The 13,118-nt window shown below is 31.0% G+C and overlaps 2 protein-coding genes and 1 long non-coding RNA gene across 4 annotated transcripts; 2 read left to right on the forward strand and 1 right to left on the reverse strand.

Annotated features, from left to right (window-relative positions):
• Positions 1-3,453: 3,453 nt before the first annotated feature.
• LOC110736040 lies at positions 3,454-5,082 on the reverse strand. Of its 2 annotated transcripts, none has more exons than XR_002514188.1 (3): positions 4,573-5,082; positions 4,163-4,289; positions 3,454-3,678 (listed from the first exon to the last, which is right to left on the reverse strand). It is a non-coding gene; the product is annotated as an uncharacterized LOC110736040 (long non-coding RNA). The 2 variants fall into 2 exon arrangements; XR_002514187.1 differs by having other exon boundaries at positions 4,163-4,296.
• A 1,407-nt stretch (positions 5,083-6,489) lies between these two features.
• Positions 6,490-8,672, forward strand: LOC110736762 (putative F-box protein PP2-B12). The gene is made up of 3 exons (XM_021917064.1): positions 6,490-6,940; positions 7,666-7,784; positions 7,891-8,672. Exons 1-3 carry the CDS (start codon positions 6,632-6,634, stop codon positions 8,378-8,380), a joined length of 918 nt encoding a protein of 305 aa, XP_021772756.1. The 5' UTR covers positions 6,490-6,631; the 3' UTR covers positions 8,381-8,672.
• A 2,222-nt stretch (positions 8,673-10,894) lies between these two features.
• Positions 10,895-13,118, forward strand: LOC110736042 (F-box protein PP2-B15-like). Its single transcript, XM_021916197.1, has 3 exons — positions 10,895-11,343; positions 12,101-12,219; positions 12,309-13,118. Exons 1-3 carry the CDS (start codon positions 11,299-11,301, stop codon positions 12,793-12,795), a joined length of 651 nt encoding a protein of 216 aa, XP_021771889.1. The 5' UTR covers positions 10,895-11,298; the 3' UTR covers positions 12,796-13,118.

Below are 13,118 nucleotides of genomic sequence, written 5' to 3' on the forward strand. Positions count from 1 at the left end.
AAACGGCAGACTAACGACAATTAGCAAAAAGGGCATTTTGTGTTAATATACAATAACTGAGTGGTATATGGTGTATTAGAAAGTTTTTGGTGGTATACGGTGAATTATGCTTAAACTCAGTGGTATATGGTGAAATTTCTGTATTTTTATACTCCTCCGTTTCGTATTAATCATAACATTGGAGTGTTTACAAAGTTTAAGAAAATTTATAGGGTGAGACTCAAAAGAGGTTATTTTATAATATAAGATATTGTCCAAAAGAGGACATTTTATAATATAAAGTACTTCCTCTGTTCTTTTTTACTTGACCTATTTCTTTTTTAAACTGATGGTTGAGGCCCAAGATGACGTTTTATACTTTATCACGCCCCCTCACACCACTTAAAAGTGGGGGTGGATGAGATTTGAACTCGTGATCTCTATGCCACGTTGGGTCCGATACCATGTTAGAGGACCAACTCAACCAAAAGCTTAAACTGATGGTTGAAGCCCAAGATTATGTTTTATACTCTATCAGTATTGTTAGTAGGAAAGAGAATTAATCAATAACTATATACTAAAAGACATACCAGCAATGACACGTGTCGATTTCTGGTGTGTTCTTAGTATATTTTTTTAATAATAAATTACTAAATTTTATTTAAGGAAATTATTTTTTTTAAAAAAGTTTGATTTTGTCAACTCTATAGATGAGCAATAATAATTACCATTTTTATATTGATACTCAATTAATTACGAAATAATAAGGAAATATATAATTTTTTTCAAGAAGATGTATTTTTGGTGGAATAAATTTTAAGAATATGATCTTGATCAAATATTCCATGTTACTTCAATTTTGTACAAGATATTAAACAATTTTTATATTTTATGCTATAAATAAATTAATTTGTCAAAAGTATTTAAAATAACTTACCGTGCATGGCACGAGACCTAACCTAGTAAAAAAAAAAGTAGTAAAAGTGGAGTTGGTATGAAAGAGTAATAATAAAATATTTGTGAAAGTGGGGTTGGCGAGAGAGAGAAATTATAAAATTGGTGGGTTTATTCCATATATATAAAAGTGTTGCAATTAATATGAAACGAATGTAAAAAGAAAGTGTTACGATTTATATGAAACAGAGAGAGTAGTTATTTTTTGCATATTGACTCACCCAAATAATATGCGGTTGTGCCCACTTGCTAATTAGGGTAATGGGCCAAACAATTATCAAATTGAGATTTTCAAATACTCGTACATATCCATGGCCATATTATAACATTTTCGTAATAGCTAACACATTTTAATTGACACAAATTTAAGAAAAGAGTCGGAGTTAATTGATTCTATTGAATAGTTTATGGTGAAGAGTGTACGATAATTTTATGTTCATAGAAGATATGCTTGTGGGAGGAGAAAGATAGTGAGTGAGATAGGAAATGTGTCAATTATTCAAGAATGAACACAAAGTTGCTGAAAATATTAATTTTACTAATTTTGTGCCCAACCACTTACAAAATAAATTTTTTTATTTGTTTATGTATGTTTACAATTATTAAGAGAAAATAGATAAAAGAGCATATAGGAAATTAAATCGAATTAGAAGGCTAGAAGCTATGCCTTCTCCTTAGAATATACTTGTATAATATACGTAGTAAAGTAGTACAGTAATTCATAGTCAAAAGCATCGAGCTACACCTCAGCCTCGTACAAAAACTATACGAGTCTAGCACATTATTGACTCATTAAGCATAATTTTCATATACTTTACCATGTAACAAGCTTAAGTAAATTTCTCAGATCATAATCTCCCCTTTTAGTTGGATTAAAAAAAAAAAAAAAAATGAAGTACACATTGGATGTAGAACGTTGTCAGCTTTAATTTGTTATTATTTGGATCGTTGGTCAAATTCTATTTTATAATAACATACTTGCTACATTTTGTATACATAATCTTGATGTTTGCAGACGGTTTAAGTGAGATACATCATTTTATCTAGTTATCTTATACGTACATGTTGAGCCTAACTTTTTAGCAAACAAAACATACATTAAAAATGGCTAGAATGAATTAACCATATCATCTAATGTTCTCAAAAATTTCATTATTTGTTAAATTACTACAATGTGTGTGATCATGTAATTTTAGTATTTTACTTACATCTCTCTCATAAATCATAAAGATTGGCAACTATATATAGAGACTAATCAAGCAAGATCATAACCACAATAGCTACTATGAAGTCGTAAAGATCATCGCTCAAGATCATCACCAAAAGAAGCAAAATCATAAAATAAATAAATAAATAAATAAACCATGAAATTAAAGCTTCTTTATGTTGAAAATAATCAAAAGATAAAACATAAAAACAAAAGTTTGGGTGGGTGGGAAGGAGAAAGGGCTCAAAAGAGATAAAGGATACTGTTTTTGAGTCAGCCATTCATAATTTAAAATATAACAGTACACATGTAAGCAATTATAGGCCATCATCTTCAAATTAAAGTTGTGCATGTTAAGGATCCAACAATCTTTTCCTATGAGACCAAACATTGTAGTACAAATATTAAATATACAAAGTACCAAATAATAAATCATGTGTAGCCATAAAACTATCAAGTATGAATACATAATGTTTTATAAACATCACGTTGGAAATTCGACTATACAAGTATGCATGTGTTGTTCTATTATCAACTATGTAATACTTGATTGATTATACTTTTTAATTTACGATTTTATAACTTATACTCCTATCACAATATAAACTTTTCATTTCTTTAAAGCATGTAGTTTTACTAAATGCAATAGTAGTGCAATACTTATTGGTAATTTTTTTTTTTTTTTTTATTTATTTATTTTTTCTTTAATTAAGGTGAGGGAAAAAAAGTAGAAACCATTATAATTAAAATGTGTAGAGAAAACATGAATTGAAATTAATAAAAGATGAAAAAAAAAAAAAAACTTGTACGTATAGAGAGTATATAAGTAGATTCAATTTAAGGAAGAAATGAGAAGTTTTTCTTGTAATGTAGTTTAAGCCCTTAAAGAAAAATGAATTGAACATATATATATTTGGCTCATTTTGTCAAAAATTAATATTTATTCTTTACTAATTTGTCAAAAATGAGCAAATAATTTGTCAAAATGAGCAATTAATTTTTTGCTCATTTGTCAAATGAGCAATTATTTTTTGCTCATTTGTCAAATGAGCAAAAAAATTCAATGCTCCTTTGTCATATGAGCAAACTATTTAATGCTCATTTGTCAAATGAGCAAATGATTCTGGCTTATTTTGTCAAATTAATGCTCATTTGTGAGTATGTTTGAATGTTTTAAATACGTTAGCCTACTAGCTCAAGGGTAGAGCATTGTGCAAATGTACAAAAGATGTGGGTTTGAATCCTACGTAGGTTTATTTATGTAATGTGGAGACACAAGTTTGTATGAGAGTTTAATTGTAACAAAGTTTATATAGTTATAAATCATTTCAAACCATTTATATGCTCATATAATTTAGTATGAATTTGATTATTTTTTTTAATTAATTTTGTTTATAGAAATAACCTATGTAGGAATTGAACCTACATCCCCTATGCATTTGCATCTACCATTTGAGCTAATAGGTTTATCATATGGTCTCTGTTATTCCCAATACACGCCAAGTTGACTTCAAAAGCTCAAATATCTCTTCCACTTCCTGTATTACAGAAGGGTTATTGTTAACATAAATGTATTCAAAAAGATATGCATTATACCAGACAATTCAAAAGATCAAACCAAAGAGAAATATTTGGTAAACTAAAAGGTAATCAAGTGACACGCTACATTTATAAGAAATAAATTAAATCAACTATCTCAATAAAATATGGTCTCCATTCAACTCAAAGATTCTACATGAGTATGGTTGTATAAATACAAATAAAGATCATCACCACCTTGCTATCCTAAAGGAAATGCCAGAACTAAAAGAAATGGACTACTCAAAAAACAACACATATATGGCATTAAGTAGTGAGATTCTAAAGAGGGATTTTCACAGATAAACACCATAAACATAACAGATAATGATATCATTATTAATACAGCATATTGCATATAAACTTCAACTGTCACTGCAATACAATGAATACATTCTAATTAAGTTGCTATATCCAAACACAGGATAGAAAGCGTATAATTACCTTTTTAATCGAACATTTCTGAAAAGCTTCTGTGCAGCAGCCCTGGTGAACATCTTGAAACCACACTACAGGCATACAAAACCCATGATAAGATAAACGCCACACTGCTATTCTGCCACCACGGCATCTGAAGCCTCCACCGCAATGGACAAACATAAAAAAAAAAAAAAAAAAAAAAAAAAAAAAAAAAAAAAAAAAAATCAAAAAGTTTACTCATTATGCAAATAAATTGAAACAAATTCATTAACCCATCAATAAATTTACAAATCCCCTAACCAAATATCAACTCTAAAAATGCAAATAAACCATAAATCTAACCGATTCAAAACAATCAAACATAACCCTAACAGTTCAGAAATGCATATAAAAGATGAAATTTGAAAAAAATAAAACCAGATCTAAATTCTTACCTAAAATAAAATTAGATCTGAAAAACGCTGATGGTGCTCGGTGGGTGTCACCTCGTCGGTGTTGTTGTTGGTATTGCGTTGTTGCTTGGTGGTGCTTGCTCGGTGAGTCGGTGATGCTCCGTGGTTTGCTGTGTTGGGGGCTGCTCGATGGGTTTGTTGTCGGTGTTGTTGCTCGCGTCGGTGGGTTACTGAGGTTGTTGTGGCCAGTGGTTGTTGTGTTGATATATATGTATATATATACACTGATGGTCAAAGAAGTGTCTTAACTTAAACAATAAAGATCGCATAAAATGAAATATATACAAAGTATACACTAGATTATAAGACAAAGAGAGTACTCCAAAATCAATAGATCAATTTAAATAGAATTTTAGATGTAACTAAATTAAATATTACGAAAATTAGACAAAGGCCTTGTTTAGTAAAGAGTTTTTTTTGGAGAGTTTTTAGCTTATTTGAGTCTATTAGAGATTTGACAAAAAAAAAAAAAAAAAAAAAAAAAAAAAAAAAAAAAAAAAACACTAATTTGTGTGGTAGGTAAATAGCTTATTGAATGAGCTTTTTAGGCTCAAAAAGCTCTTATTGATTTGTAATTAACTTATCGAATATTTAGCTTTTTTAATTACTCCGTCCGTTTTCATAATAATCACACTTTGACTGACACACATGTCAATGCAAAACTTTGACCATTAATATTTATAATTATATATTAATGAGAAGTATAAAAGGTTAATATAATGAAATTATACGAAGCTTAATCCAAGAATATTTTACATGGTCTTGTCAAAAAAAAAAAAAAGTTATTTTACATGGCATCATATGTTTCTTGTATATTGATAAAATGTATAGTCAAAGTAATCATATGAATAATGCCAAAGTCAAACTATTGTGATTATTAAGAAACGAAAATAATATTACATATATATATACATTGGAACAAATAATAAATAACAACTATTTACCAAACATTTTTACAAAACTAACTAGTCAAATCAATTAATAAAACTAGTTATATCAATTACAATAAGTATTAGCTACATATTACCAAATAGGGCCAAAATAGAGGTGTTAAAAAATTGGGTCGGGTCTAACATTATATGTGCCCAACTCCGTAAAAAAAGTAACGGGCTTGTCGGACCAAAGCGGGTTTTTTGGATTTTTTTGGACCGGATTCGGGTTTTTAACTAAAAACTAGCTTTTGACCCGTTCGATGCACGAGTTGTTACTTAGGTTATTTTTCTTGAAATGTGTTGCATATTTGTGTTGTATGTGTCGATGTTGTTTTAGAGTTTAATAAGGTATATATACATTATGCATATCGTGGGGTATATATGAAATGACATATTGATTTAAGTTATATTTTAAGTTTAGGAGATGAAAAGACTATTTTATTGCTTATATAATGTGCATTAATTAGTTTAGCTTTAATTTATTATTTTGGAAATGAAACATTTCATTTTCTTACTTAAATTTGCAAGTTTTGGAATGCATAAAGACTTAAACATTATTATTATTATTATTATTATTATTATTATTATTATTATTTTTTCTTAATGAACTTATTTTTACTGAATTGAACTGAACTTATTTTAAAAGAACTGAACTTATTTTTGCTGAATTGAAATTATTTTTACTGAATATTATTTTTTTAATGTGAAGTGAATAGGGCCTAAGTAAAGATTATAAATAGATGTGTTTTGTAATTTGCCCAAATCCGCCCTATTTTCTTATCGAATCGAACCGGACCGATGTTGATCACATCTAGGCCAAAACCACCTTATTTGCGGAGAAATGGAACCTAGCCTTAGTGAGGTTCCTAGTTCCTACACTAGAACAAATGTGAATCTAATCCCTTTTTACAACCTTTGAATCAGATCCCCTTCTAAACATTTGAAAAAGTAGATAAATTTAAATAATACTAACATCACAGACTTAACCCCTAAGCTTCTCTATCTCTCCACCGCCTATAAAAACGTGTCACCCTCTCAACCCCAAAACACCAAACAAACTCATTTCATCCCATTCCATATTTAGCTAATAAATAAAATCAAAATTATTCATGGAAGAAGAAAGAGAATTGAAAATGGTTGAAGGAGGTGAAATCTTTTACGGCCTAGATTTCTACGTCTTACCTGAAGGTTGCATCGCTGCCGTTGTTTCCTACACTAGTCCTCGTGATGCGTGTCGTTTCTCTTCCATTTCTAGAATCTTCAAGTCTGCTTCTGATTCTGATGCTGTTTGGGAGAATTTCCTGCCGTCCGATTACCGTCTCATTCTTTCGAGATCCGACGGTGCTCTTTCTCTCTCCAAAAAACAGTTATTCATGCATCTCGCTGATAATCCCCTTCTCATCGATGACGGTGCTTTGGTAATTATTTTTATTTTTATTTTCTGGGTTTATATGAATATATTCGTGTTTTTATAATTTATCCATATTAATTGAGTTTTGACGGTGTCTAAACATACCATTGGTTATAATTAATTAATTGTCCAAACGGTCTCCAATGTATCCCTGCTCGAAGGAGATTTCTTAGTCATGTAATCAAATGAAACATTTGGTTGCTAATTAGCCTTTTGAGTTGAACTTTTCACTACTGTTTATGATATGCTTTTTTGCTGGTTATATAACTTCTTTAATTCGTACTTGTTGATAGCAAACTCCAAAAAGCATTGAGAGAAAATAAAAGAAAAAGAAGTTGTCTTTAAAAAAGATGCTAACTTTTATTTCTTTTTGTTTGTATATTTTGTAATTTGATAGTGTATTGGTGTAATACTTTAATATGATAGTGATGAGTACCGCCTTTTGTTGCTTTTGTTTATCAATTCTTTTTCTGGGTTAATGGTTGGACTTGGTAACAATGTAACATGATAGGGTTAAAGAACAAAAAAAAAAAAATAAAAAAATTACAGTGAATAGTTGTTAGTGTGGATTTTGTGATGATGTGGTGCGACTTGTTAAAGCGAACAATTTGATGGATTCAATCAAATAGTTGAGTCTGAGATAGGAGGCTAGAGTAGTTGGTTAGTTGATTAGCGGATGAGATATTTATGTATTTCTGTGTCTAATGTAGTTATTAAACTTTATGTTAACAGAGCTTTTCAATAGAGAAATCAACCGGCAAAAAGAGTTACATTATATCTGCGAAGAATCTGAGCATTGTTTGGGCTGATACACCAAGATATTGGACATGGCATTCTGATCCTAAGTCGAGGTACGTTTATGGTATTCAGATATGTTATCTTTCTCAGTTAAGGAGTTGAGCAGTAGCTTAGCTAGAGGCCGATTTATGGATTTTGTTTCCTGTAAAATGTATGCAGGTTTTCTGAAGTAGCAGAGCTTGTTACTGTCTGCTGGCTTGAAATTAAAGGGAAAATAGAGACATCCCTATTATCTCCAAACACAGATTATGTTGCTTACCTTGTCTTCAGGATGGAGAGAGATGCCTACGGGTTCTACTCCCCGGCTGAGGTTACACTTTTGACTGCTGAAGGCAAACCCGTAACTGAGAAGTTTTATTGGGAGTCCCAGGAGAGGTACCAAATTGTACCCAGGCGTGTTGGTATTTTCAACCAGTTCAGGGCTCCTATGTCAAGGACTCAGTCGACGACTCAGGGAGAGGTTGATCAAGCAAAGCTTCCAAAGCAAAGATCAGATGGATGGCACGAGATCAAAATCGGGGAATTCTCAACTGGCAGAGATGATAATGAAGAAGTGGAGATGGAAGTGTTGGATGTCAAAGGTGGGAATTGGAAAGGTGGTTTGGTTGTTGAAGGAATTGAGATTAGACCAAAAATTGCCATGGAATAAAGAAAGGAGGAGAGTTACAATCAACTACTCACTAGTTATTGTTTTTAATTAAGTCTATTCGTTTATTTCTTATTAGCTTGCTAAATTTCTTGATCAATGACAGATTTGTTGGACGGTTTTATCGTTCTTCACTTCTTCAGCAGCCGTACCATCTTTTTACTGCTTGTTTTAGATCAGAATAAGAACTGTTTTCAAAGAATGGTGAAGCTATTTGTTGTAGTACTCTGTAATGGAAGATATAATTTGTACGATTTCACCTTATGATATACGTAGTACTTCGTACGTTACCGAATGTGACAATTTGCACTCATGTCGATCAGTTGGGAGATTTTGTGTTTTGATTGTTGTGATGAATGTTCATTTTCGATGGTTTGTTGCGCCGGAGCAGCCTCAGAGCTAGAGTCGAGCTACTAATTAACAAGGTTGCTATGCTATCATACTAGCGATAATGCTAAAGGAACATAATTCATAATTAATTTATGGTTCATTTTCCGATCCTCAGAGCTTGAGTCGAGCTACCAGTTAGCAAGGTTGCTATGCTATCATACAGGCGATAATGCTAAAGGAACAGGATTCATAATTTATGTTTCATGTACTTTTTTTGTATTACAATGAAGAATCCATGTAAATCAGTATCACTTATCACCTAGCCAACTTCAATAAGGCCTTTGGATATGATACAATGATAACCACCATTTTTAAAAGAACCTTTAAATGAGTAGCTTAATTTTGCTCCCCCCTTTGTTCGGAATTCTCAAGTCATGCTCTCTTAATATAACTCGTTGAGCCGTTATACTTCTTATTCAAATATTTGTAATCAAACACGATTAACTATATTTGACTAGGTTAAATTTGACACTATAAATTCCAAATATAGCATTTTCTTAAATTCATCAAAGAGCTAGTCATATATGAAGCTTCTACTTCCTCTGTTCCAATAATATTACGAGTACAATAAGGATGAAATTACGCATTTCAAAACACATTTTATATGTTAATATCTATAATTGTATAAGAGTAAAAATTATAAAAGTTGATATTGTAAAAGTATTTTATGAAACGAATCTGACAAGATCCCACATGACTATATTTTGCTTAATGTATAAATCTTATTATATAGTCAAATAAGAGTGATAAATAGTGCAAAAGTTTCTTTGTTGCAATATTATTGGAACGGAGGAAGTATTTGTTAACTTGTTATGCACTATTTGTCAACATAGCTAAATTCTAAGTGTTTGTTTGTTGGAAGATATTTCCCTTGGAAATGGAAATTTCTAGGCAATAGCTAAATTAGTTGTTAAAGTAGTAAAGTGATATGCAAACAAATGGTTTAATATTTCTAGAGAACACAATTCCAATAATATCCTCTTGAATCGTTGTAATGAGCTCACCACTCTATGGAGATTCTTCGAAAAAAATTGGGTGAGTCGGACTCATGGTGAGTCCAACATATCTGACATTAATAATCTTGGATTCACGGTGGTTATTAGAATATTAATATCAAATTTTAAATTATAAATGTATGATATATTGGACTCACAATGAGTCCAGTTCTACATAAAACATTCTCTTTTTATTAAATTATTATGTGTCAAGCTTAGTGTTGCGATAGTAGTGTTGGATAGCCGGGTTAATTGCTCCATATTGTTGTAGGGGGCGTAGGGCATAATGACATGTTACTATGTGAGTGACTAAGGAAATTAGACGGGAAAGAGAACGAGTTGGAGGTTGGACACCTCATGCTTCTTTAACAGCTACAATCCTCTGACTCTTAAGTCGATACGATTTTCTCAAATATGGGGGAATTGTAACATCACTACACCTAATACTGAACGTTAGCAATAGCAACACTTGTTCTACGTACGTGGCAAGTCATGCATATTATATACTCCTTTATTTTATTTTATTTTTTTTAAAAATATCCCATTTTGATTGCGGATATGTCAATGAAACACTCTAACTATTTTTTTTTATGTTTTAAAATAAATTCTTTATTTTAACAAAATCTTTAATTATTAATAAATATAATATAAATAAAAAAATATATACAGTATATCTGAATAGTACATAAAACAAAGTATGATTTGAAACAATGGTAATAAATCTTTAATTATCAATGCGAAAAATTACTAAAAAAGATATGATATATGTAAACTATACATTAAGACGATTCAACAAGAAGAGCAACTCCAATGCCACATAAGCTTTTAAGCTAATTATCATTTGAGCTCCAATGGCTAGCTATTAGCTTACTATTTAAATAAAGCACACCTCCTTAATTAATTTATGTTTTAAAATTTTATTCTAATTTGTTTTATTTTAGCAAGTTTTTCCCCAAGCAAATTAGCTTGGCAGATTAACCTAATTGCATTTTTTAGCTCCAATGGTCAAGTTAATAGCTAGAGATTATTTAATATTACAAGCAAGTCCCTAACTACAATCATTGGAGTTGCTCTAATATCATTATATATATTTTTTTTCTTAAACGAAATTATTTTACCATTTAAAATGGAGTATGTGAATGTATAAAAAGTTAAACTAAGACCCTTAAAATAATATTCAGCACGTTAAAATAATAATTTAACTTTAACAAAAATAATAAAATTAGTTTAGTAAAATTAATTTTAATCATAAAAAATAACTTAATTAAAAATAGAATAAGTTTACTTCATCAAAATTGCAAAGGTTACCCAAAAAAACATACACACAATCACACTCACACTTCACACATTTCATATGTACGTTATTTGCCCTTATGATGAGGTTATCTCAATATTTTTTTTTTTAAAAAGTGTAAGCTTCAGAAGACGAAAATCCTCTTTTTACAGGTCTAACTTAAGTTTTTTTCTCCCTTTCTAGTTAATTGGGATCTTTCTCTCCAAAAAAAAAAAAAAAAAAAAAAAAAAAAAAACCTTTTCATGCATCTCGCTGATAATTCCTTCCTCATCGATGACGGTGCTCTGGTATTTAATTTTGATTTGATTGATTTATTTATATATTTATTTATTTTCCAATTTTTGGGCTAATTTTCTTGTTTTTTTTAATGATTTATTTTGCATGAGAAAAGATATTTTTTTTTTAATTATTTTTTATAGTCATTCAATATTTTGTTACTCGTATAATCATCAGTATCATTTGTTTTTTCATAGTATCCTGTCTCGAACACATCCTTACTTATGCTTATAAACTTGTAAAACTTGTGATTTTGCACGGTCTCCAATATATCAAGATGTGAAATGGTAGTTTATTCTGGAGATTTTTTTAGTTATGTGAGAGATTAGTAGGTAATTGGCTGTAATCATTTGAAATCTTTGGTTCATATATAATCAAGCCTTTGAATTGTACTTTTTCTAAAGATTTATGATATGTTTTTTTTGCTAGCTACATAACTTTCTTTAATTCGTACTTGTTGATTGCAAACTCCAAAAGCATTGAGATCATATGTGTCGCTACTTGTTGTAAGTAACATGTAATGTGTCGCAACTTGTGGTAAGTAACTTGTAACGTACAAACAATAGTTGAGTTTGATATAGGAGGCTAGAGCATTTGGCTAGTTGATCAGCTCTCCGACTTCTAGGTCTGAGGCCAGGGCTAGGGGTCCTAGCCCCTCGGATGCATGTTCCTTCTCCTAATTTAATGAAATATTTATGTGTCAAGTATCTAATGTAGCTGTTGTCAAAAAAGTATCTAATGTAGCTATCAAATTTTATTCGTTAACAGAGTTTTTCACTGGAAAAATCAATGGGCAAAAAGAGTTACATTATACCTGCATCGAATCTGAGCATTGTTTGGGCTGATACACCAAGATATTGGACATGGCATTCTGAGCCTACACCGAGGTACGTTTATGGAATTCAGATTTGTTATCTTTGTCATCAGTAGCTTAGCTAGAGGTTTCTTAATTTTGTTTCCTGTAAAATGTATACAGATTTTCTCAAGTAGCAGAGCTTGTTACTGTCTGCTGGCTTGAAATCAAAGGGAATATAAAAACATCCTTGTTATCTCCAAACACAGATTATGCTGCTTACCTTGTCTACAAGATGCAGAGCGAAGCCTACGGGTTTTACTCCCCGGCTGAGGCGACACTTTCGACTGCTGAAGGCAGACGCGAAACTGACAAATTCTATTGGGAGTCCCAGGAGAGGTACCAAATTGTACCTAGGCGTTTCAACCAGTTCAGGTTTCCTGTGTCAAGGACTCAGCTGACGACGACTAAAAGAGAGATTGATAATCAAGCAAAGCTTCCGAAGCAAAGATCAGATGGATGGCACGAGATCAAGATCGGGGAATTTTCAACTGGCAGAAATGATGATCAAGAAGTGGAGATGCAAGTGTTGGATATCAAGGGTGGGAATTGGAAAGGTGGTTTGGTTGTTGAAGGAATTGAGATTAGACCAAAAATTGCCATGGAATAAAAGGGAGGGAAAATATATCAACTAGTTTTATTGTTTTTATTGCATGATATATATCAATATATGTTACCGGATGTGACAATTTGCACTCAAGTAGATGAATTGGGAGATTTTATGTTGTGATGATGTTCCTTGAATATGAGTCATGTTCCTTAAATATAACTCATTATACGCTATTTAGAAATGAAATTAGTAACACAATTATCTTACTTGACTTGTATGTTAATTAATTTAGACGTGAGGAATTCCAAATCAAAGTCATCGAAGAGCTAGTCATGAAGCTTCCATGCCAAGGGCGGCATTGGATCGATTCAAGAGGATGTTTA

The sequence above is a fragment of the Chenopodium quinoa genome, unplaced genomic scaffold (assembly GCF_001683475.1).
Source record: "Chenopodium quinoa cultivar QQ74 unplaced genomic scaffold, ASM168347v1, whole genome shotgun sequence".
Lineage (NCBI taxonomy): Eukaryota > Viridiplantae > Streptophyta > Magnoliopsida > Caryophyllales > Amaranthaceae > Chenopodium > Chenopodium quinoa.

Bases quoted from the DNA above. Each gene is read 5' to 3' on its own strand.
- LOC110736762 (XM_021917064.1), top strand. From the start codon at position 6,632: ATGGAAGAAGAAAGAGAATTGAAAATGGTTGAAGGAGGTGAAATCTTT. The intron at 6,941-7,665 runs GTAATTATTTTT...TTATGTTAACAG, and splicing joins TCATCGATGACGGTGCTTTG to AGCTTTTCAATAGAGAAATC. The intron at 7,785-7,890 runs GTACGTTTATGG...AAATGTATGCAG, and splicing joins CATTCTGATCCTAAGTCGAG to GTTTTCTGAAGTAGCAGAGC.
- LOC110736042 (XM_021916197.1), top strand. From the start codon at position 11,299: ATGCATCTCGCTGATAATTCCTTCCTCATCGATGACGGTGCTCTG. The intron at 11,344-12,100 runs GTATTTAATTTT...ATTCGTTAACAG, and splicing joins TCATCGATGACGGTGCTCTG to AGTTTTTCACTGGAAAAATC. The intron at 12,220-12,308 runs GTACGTTTATGG...AAATGTATACAG, and splicing joins CATTCTGAGCCTACACCGAG to ATTTTCTCAAGTAGCAGAGC.